The sequence below is a fragment of the Sphaerodactylus townsendi genome, linkage group LG01, assembly GCF_021028975.2.
Source record: "Sphaerodactylus townsendi isolate TG3544 linkage group LG01, MPM_Stown_v2.3, whole genome shotgun sequence".
NCBI lineage: Eukaryota > Metazoa > Chordata > Lepidosauria > Squamata > Sphaerodactylidae > Sphaerodactylus > Sphaerodactylus townsendi.
The window spans coordinates 114,678,028-114,700,872 of NC_059425.1; the positions used below are offsets into that span (position 1 = coordinate 114,678,028).

General features: G+C 41.7%; 1 protein-coding gene across 50 annotated transcripts in view; it reads left to right on the plus strand.

Moving 5' to 3' along the window:
* TRDN (triadin) overlaps positions 1–22,845 on the plus strand; it is a 294,546-nt gene that overhangs the window by 131,181 nt on the left and 140,520 nt on the right. For all 50 annotated transcript variants that reach the window (XM_048491475.1, XM_048491557.1, XM_048491551.1 and 47 more), the window contains 4 exons: positions 2,919–2,984; positions 17,229–17,264; positions 21,250–21,312; positions 21,424–21,486. In XM_048491475.1, the coding sequence (XP_048347432.1) occupies positions 2,919–2,984; positions 17,229–17,264; positions 21,250–21,312; positions 21,424–21,486 (228 nt within the window). The remainder of the gene's footprint in view (positions 1–2,918; positions 2,985–17,228; positions 17,265–21,249; positions 21,313–21,423; positions 21,487–22,845) is intronic.

Here is a 22,845-nt window from a genome sequence, read left to right on the forward strand (position 1 = left end):
GGGGAAAAAAAACCTCATCTGTTTCTGAAGGTTATCTTCTGACCAGTAATGCTGAAGCATGTTGATTGATGATGTTGAAGCATGTTGTTGAAGCATGTTGATTGATGGTGTGCCTCAGCTTTATCATACTGTTCAGACAATGGGCAATGTCGCTGTTTTCCATACTTAAACTTCTGGAAGCTAAATGAAGATAATAACTATAGTACAATGAGGGGAAAATGAGCAGAGAAAATATTCATTAAATAAAATATAGCTTTATCAGGTGATCTGCTCATGTAGTCCACAGCAATCAGCTAGAATTTCACAGAGAGTGAGGGCTTACCATTAAAATTTTCTGTACATGCTCTAAACCAAGTAATTATGAACTCTGGCATAATGACTAGTAATATCAGTAATACATATTTCACATAAACAAATCATTGCTTTGATTTCTTTCCCCATTTCTTTCCATAGCTCTCAGTTCTGCTAATGAAATTCTTGGGGAAGAGACAGGACAAATGTCCATATTAGTATGTCCTAGGACACATCTCACCCTGACCTGGTTGGGCCTGGCTAGCCTAATCTCACCAGTTCTGGAAACTAAGCAGGGTTGGACATGGTTAGTATTTGGATGGAAGACCAGTAGAGAATTCCAATGTAGCTATGCAGAGCCAGGCAATGGCAAACGATCTCTGATTTTGTCTTGCCTGGAAAACCCTAGGAGGTCCTCATAACTCATCTACAACTTGAGGGCACTTTCTACCACTATCAGTTCAGTTCTAATGTGAAATATGTATGTCTAAGTGCAAATTAACCACATTTGCGTTGGCAAAATTTATATTTGGTTTAACTTTTCAAGACAAACTTGCAGCGGGAAAGTCATGGACAGTTTCTTATAACCATCATCCACGAGAGTCTGTACACTGTTATGAAATGTGAAAAATTACCCTGCAAAATTACCCTTTCTAGATACTGTTGTTAAAAACCACAAGGTGTATCAAAGTGGCTTATAATTGCCTTTGCTTCTTTTCTCCACAACTGGCACTTTGTGAGGAAGGTGAAGTTGAGAGAGATCTGAAAGAACTATGACTGGCCCAAAATCACTCTGCAGGTTTCATATGGAGGAGTGGGGAATCAAGCTTGGTTCCCCAGATTAGAGTCTGCTGCTCTTAACCACATCATCACTCTGGCCCCTTCCACACAGAACAGGGAGAGCAGGTTGCAGGAGGGATACGTTCGCATGCTTCCATGCAGGCAGCGAACAGAGCCCACAGATGCAATGCAGGCTGCCATTGTGCCTTCGCACAGAGGTGTGACTTTTTTTTAAAAAAATGCACCTCCCTCCACTGGAAGACTGAAGGCAGGGACTGTTAAAACCCTAGAAGCGCAGCTGAGTAAAGCACTCACGAATGGCAGCAAAATGCATTAAAACAAGAGAATTGCAGTGTGTGACGGATTAGGCTCTTATGGGGTTAATTTGCAATGGTGCAGTTAGCCAGAGCAAAACACCACAGTAACAGCCAGAGCGCAACTTGATTGGCTGGGCTGTAAGGCTATAACTGGTAGCCACAGATAGGGTGCGCTGTCTGCTATAAAAGCAGGAAGAAGCCAGTCAGAAAAGATTGAGGAATTGAGTCTGAGTGGAGAGACACGCAGATTCAGGAGTCAGACACAGATCGTGTCAGCTCACAGTTCCTTCAGTCTGGAGATTGTGTCTAGTGACAGTGAGGCCAGGGAGAGACAGGGAGAGGAAGGCTAGGTTGCCAGATTTGTCTAATCTCAGACTGTCAGGGAGGAACAGTGTTTGTTATAGGCTAGATCAGGGGTAGGGAACCTGCGGCTCTCCAGATGTTCAGGAACATGCTGGTAGGGGCTGATGGGAATTGTAGTTCCTGAACATCTGGAGAGCCGCAGGTTCCCTACCCCTGGGCTAGATAGTCTGGATCTCTGGAATAGGGAAACTTCACGTGGGGGCCCTCCTAAAGTCAGTGACCATTCCCTTTTAGTAATAAGGGCGGGTGAACTAGGAGTGTGCTTGACTGCAGGTGGAAAGTTTTCCCTCAAGAGGCACCTGTGGGTGAATAAGTCTGTTCTGAAACTGTGCTGTAACATCTGAGAAAGAAATAACTACCTATGAAACCTAAATGCTTTTGAAACCTCTCTGTTCCATCTGAGAAGCTAAACCAGTCTTAAATAAAATTTAGTTTTGTTTTAAACTTTACCAAGCACCATTGTGACTGATTGAGAGAAAGGGGTAGTTAGTGCCCGTACAAAAATCCATCCCCCCAAAACAGAGTTTCCCTCTTTTTTCCCAGAAGGCTCTGTTTTCTCCTCAGAGTGAGAAGGGGGGTTGGTGCAGTGTGTTTCTCCAATAACCCATTTTTTTGGGGGGGGGGAACGTGGGGCAGCCTCACTTTAGGGTCGAGAGCCATGCAAAGTTTCCCCCCCAAACAGGTTTTTCCCCATCCCCAGCCCAGGTTATTGGCCCGCGCGGAAGGGGCCTCTGATTCTCTAGACTAGTCCTTTATATTAAAGGAGGGAAAAAAGACATATGCATTCTTTCTAATCAGCAGGAACATGAGTGTGAAAGTTTTTTTCATAATACTAATCATCTGAGTTTTTTTAATTATGTAGAAAAGAAACTGAATGGCAAATAATTCATCCGTGACTTTTCGTTGTCCCTGTTTTGTACTTTTTCATGCACAGTAATTTGTAGCTCCCTTTTACATCTTGCAATTTTTGTTTGCTCCACCTTCCTTTTCAATGATGTCTACTTAGTACTTAGTAATATGCCTCAGCAACAATTCAGAAGCAAGCTCAGTCTCCCCAGGGACTGTTAAAAAATAAAAGTGTACGCTAGGATGCCAGCAGGCACTGCATTTTAGAAAAGAACAGTTTGATTAATTATGAATGCTTTTTTATTCCTGTCTTGTGTGCAGGACCAGCTCCTCACCTCTTCCTACCACAAACTCCAGGAATGACACCTGCCATGCCAGATGCTGAAGGCAAGTTCAATTTACCTTCTTCAAAGATTCACTGATAGATTCCTGTGGGGATACTCCAAAGCCCTGCCTGTGCTGAAGTCAACTTTAAAACTTTCATTTTACTGGATCAGACTAGGCTCTAGTCATATAAGTAGGAAGTAACTCATTTTGGCTCTTGGAGTCTAAGATCATTTTGTGGATTGCATGGTGTATATTAAGAAGTTTGAACTTATTGTGTGGCATTTGCTGGAGAGGTCATCATTAGCTGGTTTATTTGTATCTGTAGATGTGAACAGTATTTGTGAATTGATGTTATGTAAACACATAGGTTCTGGAAATAAACCATAGCAGTTACTTCACAACACACTATTAGTACATTTTGTTTGTCTGTTTATGATATTTCTCAGCTATTGTTCTGTGAGAAGTACCCAGAGTGGAAAAGCAGTTTTAAAACAAAAGCAAAATTAAAACACACACACACACACACACACACACACACACTCACATATATATATATAAACTTATAAAAAAATTCAAGACACAATAAAATCACTTAAATATTGCTAAATATCATTATAACCAAAAGCAGACAGATGTGGTGGTCATTTGAAATTACAATATTTAAGGGGCACTGTAATACCCCCTGATGCAGGAGTTGCCTTGTCTGAGCTTGTTTTGGCAGGCTCCACCAGCCCTGCTTGGTTCCCAAGGACCTCAGAAGCAAGGAATTCACAGGCTGCCTTTTCCTCTTGACACAAGTTCCCCAGCTCATAAGCATCTTCTTCCCTGGCCCTTCTGCCCTGCCCTCTTATTATAGGGATGCTCCCACCCACAGAGTTCCCTTCTTCCAACCAGGACCTATGGGTTTGGGCTGAGCCCACTCTTTCTTGGCCCTTGGCTCTATGGGCTCTCAAGGCTGTCACTCCTGCCTGTCCTCTGCCCACTCCTATACCTCCCCTAGTCCCTGCCTCCTGGTTCAGCTGACACTGAGGTCTGTAGCTGTTGTGTTCTCTGTTTATCTCTTTTCTTGAAAATCCTGCAGGGTAGGCAAAATCGGACTTTGATTTAATGTCACTTCCCATCACCAGTGAACCGTTCTGTGACTTAGGAGATATGTTTAACCGTCCTCTGAAAAGGTTTCAAGATATCCTGAGAAACACTTCTTAGATTGTGCAGTATGACCACTGAGGCCTTTGTCAAGATCAGGATTTGTTGTCTTTCTGGTATATATGGGATCTCTTTGGTCACCTGCAGTACAGTTCAATCCAAAGTTACTCTTCTAGCCCATGGGTCTGCAACCTGCAGCTCTCCAGATGTTCATGGACTACAATTCCCATCAGCCCCTGCCAGGATGGCCGGTTGCAGGTTGCAGCCCCTGCCAGCTGCAGGTTGCAGACCCCTGCTCTAGCCTAAGCCCTCTGAAATCTGTAGGCTTGGACTGTCCTTTAGGCACAGACATTATTTCAGATTTCACTGATTAAAAAAAGAAAGAAAAGGAATGGCTTATAGTGGGACTGGAGGACAGTTCCTCAGGAGGTTAAAGGCAGACTTTTTTCTGTACTGAACACTAAATTGCAAAAAAATGCATTTTAAGTGTATCTGTTGTACTTACTGCTTATACTTCCTGGTATCTATCAAAGTATTTTCAATGCACTGTAGCCACTCTTTTTAAAGCAAAGGGGATTGGGCATATTACAGAGGCCCATTTAATTGATTCCACCGATAGCTGTTCACTTGGCCAGAATGATACGTATACTTCAATAAAAATCATGCATAGGCCCTTTTCGCACTGCGGTGGCAGCAAACCCCCACTGGCATAATTTATGCTGGTGGAGGCTCAGGGACTGCTTGCATGATAGCATGTGAGCAGTCTTGGCTCCCTCCCCAGCCGGAGAGGTGGCTCCGCACAGAACCTTCGATCCCCTCCACTCACTTCTTTATTCAGCATCGCCGTGGAGGGCTGGAGGGACCCACCCACGCTGCCCTCCAACCCCTGGAGGTTGGAGGGCAGCGTGGGCAGGTCTCTGCCGCAAATTCTCACCCTGTTCATAATGAGAAGAAAGGAATTTCAATCTGTGACATGAATTAACAAGGATTCTTATAATGTAAACTAGGAGGGTAACACACCTTCTATAAACTCATACCATTATTGTTAATTAACATTAAATGGTTTCTGTTCATTCAGATAGGGGGGAAATCCTACTTGTCAGTCAGAGGTGGATTCCGCATGGTCCAAAATCAGCGGTCTGAGGACAGCAAAAACACCATTGTGGGGGAGGGCTTCGCATAGCTGCTGAAGCGAAGCCGCAACATCCTATTTTCCCCAAACCGGCGTATATGTGACTTGCTAAACGAATGAGTCTTTTAAAAAACGTGGTTCTACAACCAGAATCAAGCGAATGGCCGGGGAAGAGGTGCTTCTGCTTTGGCTGTGCTTGCGTGTTTTTAGATTTCCGGTTCATTTTTGGAAAGCCACGCAGGCGCACTGGGTCATATCTGGGTCTTGTGGGATGCCAGCATGGCTGTGGGGGTTCATGTGTGCATTCCTGCATAGCTACAGAAGGAATGGATGTACAAGCAAAAAAAACCCTTGCTGCGCCCCTGTGCAAAAGCCGCGGTTGGCCGATTTGCTGTCTACAGGGGGCGATTCCCCACGGTCAATTAATCGCATGATACTCATGTGAAATATCAAGGTTTCAGCAAGAACTCCCCACTGCTTAGCTGCCGAACACAGATTCATCCCGGTTCTGGCACTCCCTCTCCCCCTTATCACGTGTTTTTTAAGAACGTGCATGGAAGTGCAACTTTAAAAAAACACGTGCTGAAGCTGGATCGGTGGGTAGGATCAGGGTACAGAATCTAGGTTTATTTTCCCACCGTAGGATGTGACATGGGGCCTTTCCCCACTCTCTTCCATCCCCCCCATGCCGCGCTGCTCTCAGCACGTGGCATCCCAGGCGTGCGCCCGGGCGTCCCCATGACCCCGCGCTCTGCGTGGGGTCATCAAAAGGCACCCTTAAGAAGAGCCCCTGGGATGCCACGCGCTGAAGGGGCGCGACAGTGGCAGCGTCGGGGCGGCTGCGCTGTCGTCGCCCCTGTCGTGGGGAGTGCCGGGGGAACCTGCGCTACTCTGCTCAAGTAGTGCGGGGCTTAAGGTAAGTGGGGAAAGGCCCCTGGATCCTTCCAGCCAATCAGAGCATAGTGAACTGTACGTGATGCGCGTGCAGCCCTTTTTTCACACCAGTGGCATCTATGTTGAAATGTGGCTGCGTGGAGCATGATTTCTGTGCCAACTGTAAACTAAAATTAGACTTTTGTGCCAACACAGCTGCGTGGGTAAAGAGTGCCAAAAAAGTCGACACCACGCATAAACGTAGCTCAGTGTGAAAAAAAGTGTTGGGGAAATTCTATCTACGCATGTGCATGGTTACGTAGCTGCACAAAAAAAGTTTAAAAAATTCCCGCCCCAACACAACACAACAGCCAATCAGGACGAGGAAGAACAGTGCCACTGAGCAGATTGCACATTCGTGGGGAGTGCTGCACTGTTTGAAACCGTGATAGACATCGATGTCCTTATCAGACACATGCTGCAATGGGGAGGATGAAACCGCAATGAAAAGGTTCTGTTTCTTTTGAAACTTAGTTGTATCTGGCTTTAATTTTTCAATGGGGAAATGGCCAGGATGCCCAGCCAAGCGAACGCCCTGGAGCAACTGCATTTACATTTATGTCGACTGCCCTCTGCTGTTTTCGGCCTGTGCGGAATCTGCCAGAGTGGAGATGTCAAGTGCCATTTTCCCCGGGGGAGTAAGAAAGGCATTAGGCAAGTTTTCTGCCTCTGTAACTTTTGCTAGTGTTCCATTTTTATGTGATGTGCGCCCCCCCCCCCCCGTTCTTATTAAAGCAATGGGAAAGCAGTCTAGTTTGTGGCAGTAGCAATAAGGTTCTGAGAAACACCCTGTTGTTAGACGCATCACAGCTAAGTAGTGTCCTTTGTTGTTTAGATACTCAGACTGAAAAGCAACAGTAGGATCTGTGGCTAATCTAGGAAGAAGTGGAAGGAGATTTGCTCCCAATTATTTCCTTACTCACTGGATACAAGATTTCTGCCTGTTCAGCAATAGTTCAGTGATAAAGGAACCAGTCCACTAACAGATACAAGAACTTCTGGTTTCAGTCCTGAAATCAGAAATATTATTTCATTGCTGCTTTTTATGGAGGAACATAACATGGCTTACCTCCAAAACTACATTCATAAAGAAATGAATGTGTGTCAATCAGTTTTCCAGAATGATAAATATATGCTGAGTTAAGACCAAAGTATTCTTGACTCTCACCTTTGAGTTCCTAATTTGTGAAAGTCTGAGTATCACATTACTTCTACTACTTCTCAAGCTATTTTAAGCCACTATTTAACAGGCCATCTACATTTCATACAGTAGTTGATGTACTTGCATTAATGGATGCTTTCAGCTACAGAAAGGCCCACATTTTGTGGATGCTGTTAAATCCATACTCCTTAGAGAGAAATGTACAAATCATACTTTTCACATAGAGAAAAAAATGTTTATCAGGAGTCAACTGAATGCATTCAAATATGGAAAGCAAAAAGAAGGAAGAAAATGAGCTGCTTATGGAACCTAACATAAACGAATGCTGTGTTACAGAGTGGTCCAATAAGGCTAAATTTTATAAAGAAGTCCAAACAACACAGATGCTTTTTTGCAATCCTACTCTAGGATTATGAGGAACTAAATAATAATTCTCAAGATTGAGGGAAACTTTTAGTTTTAGTAAAAGTTCTATGCAAAGAATAACCAAATAACTTTTTAAAATATAGAAGGATACCGTATATACTCACGTGCAAGTCGAGGTTTTCAGCCTTTTTTTTAGGCTGAAAAATGCCCCCCTCAACTTACACGTGGGTCCCACTTACCGGTAATTCTTGTGTGGTGTTCCCCCTGTCCTGTCTTCGCTCTGTCTTGCCTTCTTCTCTACCCCTCTTTCAGCCACTTTCTGTGCTTAGTTTTCTGCTTCATTCTCTCCTGCCGGCTGGCAGGCCCCCTCACTAACTCACCCTTCTCTTCCTTTCCCAGCAGACTCAGGCTTGGTTTCAGAGAAGCTGCCTGTTGGACAGCCTGTCTCTATGGTTTTCTTAAAAGGGCAATGCTCCAAAGATTGCTTCAGCATTGCCCTTTTAAGAGAAACTCCATAGAGTGAAGCTTTTCTTCAATGAGCAACGCTTATCTGAAACTCAGAATCTTCCCAACTGGGAGGGGGAGAGGAAAGAAAGTGTGTTAGCCACTGCTTTCTCTGCTTCACTGTCTCCTGCCTTCTTCTCTGCCACCCCCTTTCAGCTGCTTTCTGTGCCTCATTCTCCTTTGCCTTTTCCTCCACCACCTCCCATCCCATTCACCCTCCACAGCCCCTAGTTTATTCTCTCTCCCCAGACTCACCTCACCCCTCCTTAAAAAGCCTCCCAAAGGCTTCTGGGGGGGTCCTTTCCCCCAACTGTGGCTCCTTTGCCTGCTCAGCGCTCCACCTCCCCATGGACTTTTCCCACCCTTGACTTATATGCGGGTCAATAAGGTTTCCCAGTTCTTCACGGCAAAATTAGGTGACTCGATTTATACACGGGTCGACTTATACCTGAGTATATACGGTAATTGTTTCATTCAAAGTAAACATTACACTAAGCAGTTAGCTGAACTAAAATGTAAAGCTGTAGATTAAAAAAGAAATAAAGCTGGTGAGAAATAACTAATAGTTTTATTCATGGAAATCATAGCATTGTTGATAAGTGGAAATTATAGCACTCTTGATTAGTTCAGAAAACTAATCATTCCTCACATCCCAAATGCGAGAGTGCAGTGATATGTGACACTGGCCATTACCCAAAATGGTAGTCAGGTGAGTTTTCTTTCCCTTCCATAATGTTTATTCAGTCAGGCCTCCCATGTAATTTCCCCAGTGGTTGTTAATGATTTGAGGTGCAGAAATAACGTAGATATGACTGTCTACCATTATGGAAAGGGAATTGAGAATTTTATATGGCACTGCCATTTTCATGACAGCCCAGGTTTAAAATGCATATATCATTCCAACTGAATCTGAAATGGAAGAAAACATATATTTCCTGTGGATGTCTTCGCATGAGCAAGTTGCTATTCTTTGAATGCAGGAACGAATATGGAATATCTCTTGTCACTGTAAAATTGTCTATTGAATCTGATAATTCAGTATTAAAACCAATTTAGTAAAAATCAGCAATCCACACTCCATAGAACCCAGTGATATGACATCATAGTGAAGTGTGGATCCAGAACAACCATTTATATATTTCTATGCAGAAATAATTGACTAGAAAACACTCATGGCAAGAACAAGATGTTGTTGTTTTTCATGACTATATTCATTGCTATTTTCTGCCTAATGAAAATCTGGCACTATGCCTGAAAAGTTTTAGTTTCCTGTGCACAGTTGAACCTCTGTAGGATTTTCAGTAGAGAGAAACATTCACTTCCATTTCTGGCAGCATCTTCTGTTGAGAAATGAAAACTAGTTAACAAACAATCTGCATTAGCAGGGTCAAATTTCACATGTCCACATATGAGGCCTCCAAACATGCTAAAAATATTTAAAACAGACTGAGGTGTATGCAACCATGAAGAATCTACATACCATATATCCATGCAGTATGACCTAGTTCATATAAGAGCATATAGTGTTCTTCCTGGGATCATTTGTATGAAACAGTGCTTCCATGTGTTATTGTTATATTAGCCTGATATTATGCTTGCCACTGAGAATGCTAACTAGATGAGTGCCTGACTATGTAGAATACTGTTTGTGTGAAGAAGCTTCCCACCTGGTTGAGACTAATTTAGCCTTGCAGCTAAATGGCCTGAACAGCCAAGAAACAAAAATAAGAGATAAGGTACATAAAACATAGACAAAATAGTTTTGATTAATTCATGTGTGGAGATGGAATTTAGAACAACCTTTCTATGTTACTAGAAAAATGGAGTTGAACACTAAAATCTTGTTGGATTTTCCTTTTAAATCTTGAGATTCTATTTGGACATTCTGACCTTGAGTAGCTGTGGCTCCTAGGACTGAATTTAAGAGTACCAAAAATTCTGTTGTAGGGTGTAGGAAGGCCAATTCCCTTTTCAAGGTCCAGTTTATTGGCCATTTATCATCTCTGGAAGTGAAGGGTTGGCTAAGGCAAATGGAACATTTGTGTAGAAGATTTGTGTTCCTGTATCAGTGTTTGTTTCTGCTACGAAACCTAACACCATATCCTATCTCAGCTATCCAAAATTGCATTGCCTATCATTTAAGGAAGGATTTGTATTACAGAGAAAAGAATGAAGACTTCCATGTTGTCATCCCATCAATCCATCCATCAATCAGTGGAAGCTTAGAGTCTAAAAACAAAACAAAATGAATGAAATTTAATGAAAATAAAATTTTGTAATATACTTAGCTGCTGTATTGTTTGTAAGCAGCAGTGCTAATGCATATTGATTCCACTAACACACAGTTTATATAAATATTTATTTTATATAAATCTGCATTGTTGTATGCCAGCAACCTATAGATCATTCAGATAAATGATATATCATTCTACATATGTTTATAAATGTAGGCAACCAATGTAATGTTTGGATTAAAGGCAAATTAAGAAAGATGGCTATATCTGACAAAGGGAGCTTTGACTTTCAAAAGCTCATACCCTGAACATTTTGCTGGTTGGTGGGTCCTACTTGACTCATCTCTAAATATGGCTATGTGGAATGATGTACTAGAAATTCAGAATTGTCACTTGCAAGCACTAAAAAACTATGATAAAAGACACGCAGTTGGCTTAAATATCTCCATAGTTTTAATGTGGTTATTTGGATAAAATCTGGAAGAGATTTTTGCAAAAATGAGAAATGATAGCTTCATGTGAATGCATTATTTCTGAACTGAACTTGGAAGGTAACTGCACAATTCATAGCAATGTACATCAACATTTGTCAATAGCTGTCTGTCCCTTGAACATAAAAATTGAAAGGCCAGCTGTCACCAGCTTTTACTCTCCTAACTAATTGTGACATGCTCAGACAGTCCCCTAACTATGCTGGGCAAGTTTTCTATGTTTTCTGTGAATTAACTGTTTTGATGGTAGCATGTGAGGTGTTTTGTGCTTGTCTGCTCAGCCTTAGGAGCTCCAGAAAGGTGAAGGGAGCCTCTTCTCCTTACGTCAAATCCCCCCTTTTCAAGGCATTAGAGAACTGGAGCAAGTTTAATGAACAAAAGTAACATTTATTAAATAGACTGGATAAGATCAGGAGATACTTCAGTGGATGGAAGTCAGGCAGGCATTTTAAATGCTAAACATTTTGGCACAGGGCAGTTCTTAATCAAGCTTTGTTGTTTCAATTGGATAGATGTTATGAAACGTTTCTTACTTTAAGATAGTACAGCTAGATGTTACTGGCTAAAGGATTCACAATGACTTTTGGTTCTAACAGGCTGGTACCCTTTCACACAGTACACATACAGACTTGACACTGTTAGTTAACCACTTCCCATAAATCTGCCACCTGAGTTAATCTTAAGCAGAACTCTAATACGCCAGATGGGAATCCATTGTGTGTATAATTCCTGTTCTAACTGGCTTAGGAATTCTTTTTCTACACTCAGAAGATATATTCCCTTCCCTTATATTTATGGTCACCAGTTGAAAGTCTCAGTTCTATTCCACCTTCAGCCTTGACCACTAAATAAAACTCCCAGGTTTTTTGTCTGAGTATTTTCTGCTTTCAGCACATGCTGACACTCAGTATATTTCACGTCATATTCACTGTGTGACTGAAATCCTCTCAGAGTAGATGTTTAGCATGTGCAGGTAAGGGACTTGATGTTAATTCTCAGGAATCCAAATCCAAAAGCTTTCCATTTTTTTCCTTTCGCAGAGATATCCCTTCTCTCTTTGGGCGTTTCCCCACTGACCACGACCCCACTTATGTTGCACGCTGCTCTCAGCGTGCGTCATTTCTGACATGCGCCTAGGCGTCCCCACGACCCCGCGCTCTGCGCGGGGTCATCAAAAGGTGCCGTTTACAAGAGCGCCAGGGTACGCCGCTGCCTTTGAGGGTGCTGACAGCGGCAGCGTGTCCGGGGAATTGAGCTCGTTAATGCGCATACGCCCCAATAGGTAGGGGAGTGCCGGGGGACCCCGCGCTACTTGAGGAGAGTAGCGTGGGGCTTAAGGTAAGTGGGGAAAGGCCCTTTGAGTCAGCTGGTTGCTCCACAAATCAGAGCACAGGTCAGCTTACCTAGTCAGGGCACTTTCTCATACCTAGTTTTTTTTCACTCCAGTGGCATCTGGGGCTTGCTCTGGGCACTATGCCCATCCCCTGGCTAAACTCCTCCCACCTCTCCACCATGACCCCCACTGAACTCCCCCCACCTCTGTAAAAAACCCAAACAAACTTTTCCTCCATCCCCTTGAGCAACGCTGTGGCTGGCAACACTCTGGAGGTAAGGACAAGACCAGGGAAGGAGCACAAGCTACTTGACCTTGTCCCTGCCTGCAGAGTGTTTCCAGCTCTGGCGCCACTCAGAGGGATGGAGGAAAGCTAGCAGCATTTTAAAATGCACCTAACTTTCCTCTGTCTCTCCAAGTGGCACTGTGTCTCAGCCCCCAGTGTCTTACCAGTGTGGTGCCGCTTGGAGGGATGGAGGAAAGTTAGGTTCATCTTGAAATGCAGCTAGTTTTCTTCTGTCCCTTTGAGCAATACCGTGGCTGACAACACTGGGGGCAAGGGGAGTTCAGTGGGAGAGTGTGCAGATGGGGGCGGTCAGGGGGATGAAGGCCACTAACTGACTGAAGTGCTGAGGATAAAACTGAAGTGCTGTTGGTCAATAACAAAGCTGTTCGAGGACTGAGGAATCAGCCTGTTCTGGACTGGGTTGGTTTACCTCAAAAGGTAACTTAATTGTTGTGTTAGATCCTGGCCTATAGTTGAAGCCTCCATGGTATTTAGTACCTTTTATTAGCTTTGGCTGATGTGCCAACTGTAATCCTTTTTTGAGAAGTATAATCTGGTGATCCATGTTCTGATCAGACTCAGATTAGATTAATACAGCACTCTCTATGTGAATGCCTTTGAAAAGGGGCGTGTAAATGGGAAGTCTGAGAGTTTGGTAACTTGAAAAGCTAATTGGAACTTTGATCAGCAATAAGGTTTTAAGAAGAAGAAGTCATGGCTATTAGATGGTTTTAGAAAGTTATTCTCAATTCCCATTCCCCATTTAAGATGAAGGTCAATACTAACTCTTATTAGAGTTCACTTGCTACAACAGTATTTTGATTGGAATACCAGGTGCTATAAGAGCATGCCAGGAAGGACTTTGTCTTCTGTACTCTCTTTGCAGTCCTTCCTTGATCACCTGGTTTGCCACTGCAGGAAGAAGAAAGGATGCTGGACTAGATTGAATTCTGGTGTGATCTAGCAGGGCTGTTCTTATGTTCTTAAGATAAATGATTTGATTTGATCTGGTTTATCTCAACTAGGGCCAGGACTTATTTGGTCCTGGCCTGAAGCTGATGGAATGCTCTGTTGAGTGAGATTCAGGTCCTGAAGGACCTGATGCAATTCTGCAAGACCTGTAAAACAGAACTGTTCCACCAGGCATATGGTTGAGGCAGGTACTCATCTCAGCCTCACACTCTTCCATCTTCAATATTTCTTTTTTCCATCTTTTTATATTTTCCCTTCCATAGCTTTAGTACTGTATTTAGTAAATGACACCATTAAGTCATGATTAGTTTTAAATGCTAAACATTATTTTAAATTGATTTGATTGTTTTTATTTTAATGTTGGAAGCCACCCTGAGCCAGTGAGGGGAAGGGCAGCATAGAATATAAATAAAATAAATAACTGCAACTACTGTGCATATAAGGCAAAAAAGTGAAATATTTTCCAAAACAATCGAAGGCTCAATAATATCCTGAGTGCGCCTCTTGCATAGACTTAAGAATAAGGTAAAATTGTACCAGGGCATAACCATATTCTCATACAACATTTATGCAAGGGGGTCTCCTGTGCATGATTAACTCTCATTGATTGTGCCTGATGTTCTGTAGTTTCTATGGAAAATTTAATTCTGATGTACATGTTGGCTGTCTAAGTTCTATTATTCAAGTAACAAGAAAGCACAGGGGAATATGACAGTGCCATCTATCTTTTTCATCATAATTTCTATTGTTCTATTGTTGGAATTCATTGCTGGCACTGGGGCTTTTCTGCATGCTTTGCATGGCATAATGAGGTTAGATTATTGTTAACAGACAGTTGATACACTTTTTCAACATTGTGAAACTGAAGGACTATAATCACCTCAGGATAGTTAATTGGAATGTGGATGAAAGGTCAAGCTGAAGACCTGCAAAAGGCTTAAATCTTATGACAGTGTTGCCAAACAGCCAGTTTCTCTTTGAAAGAAAGTAAATGAAAGCTGGGCTGGGGGCCTTTAAACTGTTTTGACTCCAGTGACTGACCTCTGTGCCTCATTATTGATTTGCTTGTTTAGTCACAGACACAACTGTATTTACGAGTCTGGTGAAATTAATAGATACAGTGTAACCTCCACCTCAAGCATTAATATCTAGCGATTATTGTACCTAATTTTGGCTTTACATTCTTTTGGGATCAAGCAGGCATCTGATTTAGGGAATAGTGTTTTAAAGAAAATTGTCAGATAAATGTCCTTTCACAGATAGAGCACGTTTTGGTAAAAGTCTATTCCAATAAAGGCTTGCTGCTGCTGTTTTGGTAAAAGTCATAAGCAATAGAAAATAATAGGAATGGTTTACATGGTGTACATAGATATGAACTAGCTGAAGGGTTTTTTAAATTTAACTTGGGTTTCAAACAAATTGTTTAATACTTAACAGTGTCTGTCTGAAGCATGAATACATTGTTAAAGTTGATGAATTTAAGAACACATACCAGCCTCATACATGGAACTGGCACTATACAACATTATCTGAATTCAGTTCTTTTTCACTTCGGACAACTTATTTTATGAAAAAACAAACCAATATAGCAGATGTGTCTCCAAAAAAAGTTTTTCTGTAATAATTTTGATAAGAAGCACTAGATAAACATTTGATGTATAGAAGGCTGAACTGAACAACTCATCCTTTGGGCCGCTTGCCATTCACTCCAGCTAGTTATTTTTACTTCTGGGAGGTTTTTTGTAGCAACACAGAATATTGATGATATCCACCTTTTCAGCACCTTTATTACCTCTTACTTTTGCAGTTGATGGATGAACAGGCAAGCACTTTCAGAGTCAGCACTAATGTGACTTACTACTTGTATCATCTTGGAAGTTATGTGCAAAAATACAGAGCCTTGCAGTCCAGAGAGAGTCTCAGTTGTGTAGCACCATGCCTTGTAACTCAAGAGCATTGCTATATTTAGCGTCTCCATCACTGGCAGATCAACAGACTGTTGTTACACTCAAACCTGCTTTGAAGGACACTTGGCTTAAAGCCAGTACTGATATTTCCTCCTCCCTGCTACCTCTTAAAAGACACTTGACATCACAGGTAGAGAACATGAGATATTGTAGAAGCCATCCAGCACAATATACCTGACCTTTTTATTTTGGCTTACATTAAATCCTTCTTATTTTTCTCATCACATTTTTCAATATGTTACTCCTTCAGATGTAAATCTCAGTGACTTTTAAAAGTTAAATTTCACTTTTAAAAATTAGCTTTTTCCCCCAAACTCAGGCAACACTGCATAAACTAGGGATTGTGAAAAAAAAGTTCCAAAGAACTTAAAAGAATCCGTTTAAAACTTTCTAGGACACTGTAGGGAATAGCCTAGCCTTTATTTGGAAATGATACCATTAACTCTTAGATGGGTTACATATATCATAGTAAATTCAGCATGCCATCTGCTTGGTCTAATAATTCTTTGTGTGCATGGGTAGGATTTTTAAAAATAGTATCAATTACCCATAACATGCAGGACATGAAGCTGCAGCAGTTTGGGAAGGCGGACTGATATGATGAAATGTTCAGAAAAGAATTCAGAGAACACCCGTGATCCTCAAGAAATTACAATCCTATGTACTTTTATCTGGGAGAAATCCATTCAACATAGTAAGATGTACTCTGTAAAAAACAAAACTACTATTCCATACATTTCACACATATATAGTAAACATTTATTTAAATTCTTCCCACATAATTGCCCCTGGCATAATATTTCTTAATCCAGCCCCTGTCCTTAAACTTGGCCTCTGGCTCTACTTAGTCTTATATGTTTTTTAAAGTGAATGGGGACTGACTATGTATTTATAATCCTGTTTCTCAACCAGATCTCTTCCTCCCCCTCCACCTTGTCTAGAGTAAGCATGCCTAGCAATTTGGTAAAGCAAAAAAAAAAAGCAATACAATAGTCCTAATCTATAGCTCCTTATGCAAGGCATCAATCTCATTGCACATATGGGCTTTCAAAGCATTGCATTCACCAGTAGTTGCAGGTGTCAAATTTGACAGTCCAGATCATGTTACACATGGCAGGAAAGAAGTGTGGCCTAGAGCCAGTCCCACAGACTTTTAAAACAGGTGTTTGGCACAGTCAGAACTGACACTACTAAGCATTCATTAGCAAGTGCATATGCAGACTTGGTCCACCAAGGGTGCGAGTTCCGAGGAGCTTTTAATCTCAGGCAGAAACTTAACACACAAGCAAAACTGGTGGAATTACTTTTGTTGAATTGGAGCAATAAACTTGAGCGAGTCCTTATATTATGGAGTGCAAAAGAGAATAGTCTAGTTTAAGGGACCCAATCACTAATGAACAGTATAACAGAAATTCCATGGTATGCCGCATTATTTCCCTACCAAAGAAGTAGAACTTCAAAGAATACCTTCAAACCTTTCTAGAACACTGTAGGGAATAGCCTAGCCTTTCTTTGTAAATGATACCACTAAGACTTAGGTGGGTTACATATATCATAGTAAATTCAGCCTCCCATTTGCTTCCCTACCATGTAGAAAATGCTCATATTTCTGGAAGCAATATGCAAAATGACCATGGAGTTTCTAGATTTAAAGAAAATATATGTTTTGTAATACTGTTTGTTCTATCTTCTGAGAACACGCTGTACTTTTTCAGCCTTTATAATTTATTCTATGCATTCCTTGGTTTAACCAGTTTTATATTATTTTGCATGTGCAGTGGGAAAACCTAATGTGACAGCTACAAAAGCAATAAGTAAGTAGCATACCTTCTACTGTTTATATTAACTGTGACCTGATTCTCAAGATTGTATCAGTTCACACTACATTTACTTTTAAACACATTTATTTTTCGTGCAGGGACCTTTTTTAAGGAAAAATCCATATTGAGTCCCACCTGCAATTTGAAGATGTATAGCTATGTCCCAGTCATACATTCACCATCTTAGTGAGACTCTAACTGGATATTTCTGTAGAATCATACATACTCCTATTCATTAACAGGGTGGGAGAAATCAGATCTATTTTAGCACAAATAGCGCACAGGTGAATACAGCTAAAACCCTGCCCCCTCATTCACCTTAGCATGATGTGTGATTTCATAACAGTGAATTATACAATAGCCTCACCTCCCACTCACCTCTAACCCATCTACTTGAAAAGCTAAGCTAAGCCATCTAAGTCACCTCATGTATGTTATTCTAGAGCAGGGGTAGGGAACCTGCGGCTCTCCAGATGTTCAGGAACTACAATTCCCATCAGCCCCTACCAGCATGGCCAATTGGCCATGCTGACAGAGGCTGATGGGAATTGCAGTTCCTGAACATCTGGGGAGCCGCAGGTTCCCTACCCCTGTTCTAGAGCCTTTCCTCCAGCAGCCCCCTCCCCCCGAGTTGCCAGGTTAAAATCTTTCAGCAAGGGTACTCTCTGAAATATCTCAATAAAGAAAAACCAAAGACAAAAAGAAGAATACACATAAGAAGAAAAAATAAAAAGTGGTAAAGCAACAAAATAATACAAAAGACTAAGAAGCAAAGAAGCAAAGCAATGAGTCAACAGAAGCAGCATTACATGAGGAGAGAAAAAAGTCTAAATGCAGTGCTACAGCAACTCGCACATAGAGATAAAGAGAACTATTATAATAACCAGTATAAAGAAATAGAAGAGAACAAAAAAGAAAGAACAAGAGATCTCTTCCACAAGGTCTAAGAAATCAAATGGGAATTTAAAGCACAGTTAGGCACGCGGAAAGATCAACATGGAAATGCATTAACTGAACAAGACAAAACAAAGAAAAGGTGGGGAAAGTACACTGAAGAACTGTGCAGAACATAGGAAAGGATAACAGATACCTCCCAGAAGAATCTTTCCCAGAAGAACCTACAATTTTCAGTGGCATACCTGCCCAAAATGGCACCTAAGGCAAGTACTAAGATTTCACCCCCCCAAAATTGTGGCAGGGGGCAGCAGAAATTGCTGCTGAGGGGGCAGAAGCTGCTGGGGGTGACAGAAGTGGCAAGGGTGGCAGAAATGGCAGGCAAGGGGCAGAAACAACAGGGATGGCAGAAGCACTGGGGATGGCAAAAATGGCAGGGGAGGGGCAGAAGTAGCAGGGAAGTGGCAGAAGTGACAGGCAAGTGGTAGAAGCAGTTGGGGGTGTCAGAAGTGGTGGGGGCCAGCAGAAGCACCAGGTGAGTTGTAAAAGTGGCTACAGGTGGCAGAAGTGCAAGCAAGCAGCAGAAATGGCAGTGTGTGTAGCAGAAGCAGCAGACTAGCGGTGGGGATGGCAGAAGAAACAGATGAGCAGCAGAAGCAGTGAGGGAGGTAGAAACGATGGGTGAAAAGCAAAAACAGCAGGAAGGTAGCAATTGGTTGGTAAGGATGCAGGAGGCCTACTAGATGGGGATGACCCAATGCGCCCCAACGTGACCCTTGAAAGTGGAACCTGGATTGTCTGCCCCCTCTGTCCCCTTCCAGATATGCCATTGACAGTTTCAGAAAGTGAAGTGAAAGTTACACTGAAAACAATTGGGAGAAACAAATCACCAGGAGCAGATGGGATATCAATAGAGCTTTCCAAGCCACAGAAACAGGGTCCATCAGAATCTGAATAAGAATATGCCAGCAAATATTGAAAAAAAAACCACAATGACCCACAGACTAGAAATAGTTACTTTCATTCCAATTGCCGAAAAAGATGTCAAAGACTACAGAAAGTATTGAACCGTCACATCAAATTCTCATGCAAGTAAATGATGCTCACAATCTTACAACAAAGAATGTTATGGAATGAGAATTGCTGATGTTCAGAAAAGGATTCAGAAAAGGAAGAGGCACTAGAGATCATATTGCAAATATACATTGGTTACTGGAGCATATGAGACTTTCAGAAGAAAATCAGTTTGAGCTTCATAGATTACAGCAAAGTTTTTAACTGTGCACTTCATGAAAAGCAATGACTGGTTTTAAAGGAAATGGTGTGACATACATCTGGTTGTTCTGATACACAACCTGTACTCTGACAAGAGGCTACTGTTGAGATGGAATGTGGAGAAACAGAATTGTTTCCAACTGGCAAAGGTATCAGACAACGATACTTTTTTATCTCCCTATCTTCTCTGTCTATATGCAGAATCATAAGGAAAACTGTTCCATCACAACAGTAGCCTAAGAGGGAACCAACTAATGTCAGTTCCTCCTCCAACCAAGGCCTTGTCCCACCCTCACAGGAGTGCAGGGATGCTGGCACTATGGCGCTGCATTTAGTGTCATGTACCACTGCTGGGAAGGGTTGTGGCGGCCTTTTGCCTGCAGTTTCACCCCTCCATCTGGGGAAGTGCCACAGGAAGGGCCAATCTGCTAGTGCAGCCACACACCATTTCCACTGGTGGATCCCCCCCTTCCACTTTGGATAGGGCTGTAAACTCTGTCGCATTTTGGTCACATAATGAGAAGACAGGAGTCACTGGAAAAGACAATAATGCCAACAATGCTGGGAAAGGTCGAAGGCAGCTGGTAAAAATGAAGACTCAACATGAAATGGATTGTCTGTAAAGGAAGGCACAGCTTCCATTTTGCAAGATCTGAACAAGGTTGTTAATGATAGGACATTTTTGAGGAAATTGATTCTTAGGGCTGCCATGAGTCAGAAGACAGTACTTAACACACAGAAAGAAAAAAAGTGTTTTAGAACTTCAGGGACAAAAGTGTGATTATAATTTGTACTTGTCTAGGCTCCATTACATTTTTTTCATTGAACAGAGGCATCCTCTCCCATTTTTAGGATGTGACAACATTTTCCTGTTTATCCAATTATCCAAGTGTAGTATCCCATTATTTTCTTTGGGGGTTTCAGTATGATCAGTATCTTCCAAGAAAATTCCCATCCTTCATCGTGCTCATTAAAGTCGCTATTTTAATTGTCCATCCCATATACATTATCATACATTGGTCAGCACAAGGCGTTGGTTCACTCTATAAGCAATTTGGCAGCTCTTTAATTTCATGACACCAATTATACTACTGAAATGTGTTATCTCTATCTTCTCATTGAATAACATGTTGAGTTATCATCTTCCTTTTCCTCATATCTTTGAGCTCCTGTGATCCCATGTTTAGACTGCTTCAACTTACAAAGGATTCTTTTTGTCTACCCCAGTTAAGGCTGTAACAGACAAAACTCAGGGTTCTTCCAAAGTAATCAAACTGGATTTCTGCTGGGTTCAGAGATCAGGTTTGGGAACCAGATTAACAAACAGCCAGAACACTTCTGCTTCCTCCATTTAAATAACTGGTGAGGTACAACCCTTTTGTGGGAATGTAAGTATATTTTCACTTGGTTCCTGGCTCAGGAAGATTAGGATGTAGCTGGAAAGAGAGTTTCTCAGCCTGACTTTCACAAATGAGCAAGTCAATAAGTAGGAACATGGAGAGATAGATATGAAGGTGGACTGATTCAACTGCTGAATAATTGCAGGGATAGTTTCATCAACTCACCTTAATATTCATTGTGTTTAATGTCACTTATGGACATTACTTGGAGTTACTTCCTTGGAGTTCCTGGGACTGTAGTTAAAAACCACTGACTCACAATCAAGATTTGCTGTCTTTGGTTTTCTTCTATTAAGTTACCATTTTTCTTCTGAGTGACAATCCATTGAGCAATGTACTGCCAGTCTGATCTGTAATTCTTGAGCAAGAAATGCAATGGCACATAGTTACCTTTTACATTCATTTCTTAGAGGAAGAAAAGAGGAAAAAGGTAATTCAAGAAAAGAAAGCTATTTCTGAAGTTAAAAAGAAAGGTATGATATTTATGGTTTTAAAGTGTGACAAATCTGATCTTCAAAGGACTCTGCCTACTGTAATTTCTTCAGCTACAAAAACAAATCATCATTTATTTATTCATGTCTTAGAAGTGGAAAAGGAAAAGAAGGTAATCCATGAGAAGAAAATTATTCCTGATACTAAAAAGAAAGGTAGGCTTTTTGAAAGGTTTTGAAAAATATTTACTGAACAGCAACTGTATGAAGGTTGCTTCCTGTGTGGACAGCTAGACAAGGTGGATTCAAATGGCCAAACAACCACTTTTAATTTAATTTAAGGTTGCCAACCTCCAGGTAGAACTGGAGTTCTCCCAGAATTACAAGTGATCTCCAGACTCTGGAGACCAGTTCCCCTGAAGTTCCCCAAACTCCACTATCCCCAGGTTTCACCCTCATATCTCCATGAATTTCTCAACCTGAAATTGAAAATCTTGGTGAAATGGCATTCCAGTTGAGATGGGGAGGGCTCCGCCTACATCTATTTTTAGAATGAGGTGTAAAGCACAGTTCTCTTCACTGAAAATATAGAACAATCTGTAAGGAAGGAGGTTGCATTTTGTGATCCAGGCTGCATAGTCTATGAATTTTTATTGTTGGTAGAAATTCTGATAAACAGATTACTTTGTTATTGATGGCCGCCTGGCATATTTTGTGAGCCGAGAGGCCCTTTTGTGGAAAGGCAGGGTATAATTATTTTACAGAAAGAGTGCTTCACATGAAATCTATTTGGGTATTTTGGGTTACCAGGCAAAATTTGCAATACTTGCCATTTGTCTGAAAACCTGCATATGGGCTTATTTGCTGTAGTAAGCGTGGGGCAATCATGCAGCATTCTCAAAAACTTTTCATGCAAAACAGGCAACATATGGTTAGACTGAAAGCTGTCGTCAAGGCACTAGTTGTCATTTGGTATTTCCTAAGGGCTAATTTAACCGTTTATCCTGGCCACAAATCCTACTTCAGGGGAGAAGGAGTAGGTGACTGTGCTCCCTTATCAGCAGGTCATATTTTAAAATAGAATGGTATGGGCTGCTAATAGCATTACCAGACTCACACCAGGGCAAAGGATCTTCCACTTTGGGCCCCCTTCCCTGGTGCCATCCAGCTGGCCAGCAAGGATCCTACCAGGCTTGAAAGGAGGCCTTAACCTGTTAGGTACCAGTGTGATGATTTCATTTCCAGAAGTTACCACCATCACACAGGTGATGGCAGGGGAGATGCTGTAGTATTTGGGTAAAACTCTATGGTACAGTTTTTGTCCAACTATCAAAGTATCTCATTCATAGTCAGCAATGTGATACTGTCACTTCTAGAAGTGATGTCATCACACAGCTGCCATCAAAACCCAGGCCAACCTAGAGTTGGCCTGGAAGCCTGACAACCCTAGTTGCTAATGATCATACCCACACATGAATACTTCACTTGGTTTATTTATTTCAGCATGCTTCTTCCAGCCTGTGTTTCCTATAGAGGAGAGTTCAAACGTCAGAGCACAGCAAGACAAGATGCAAG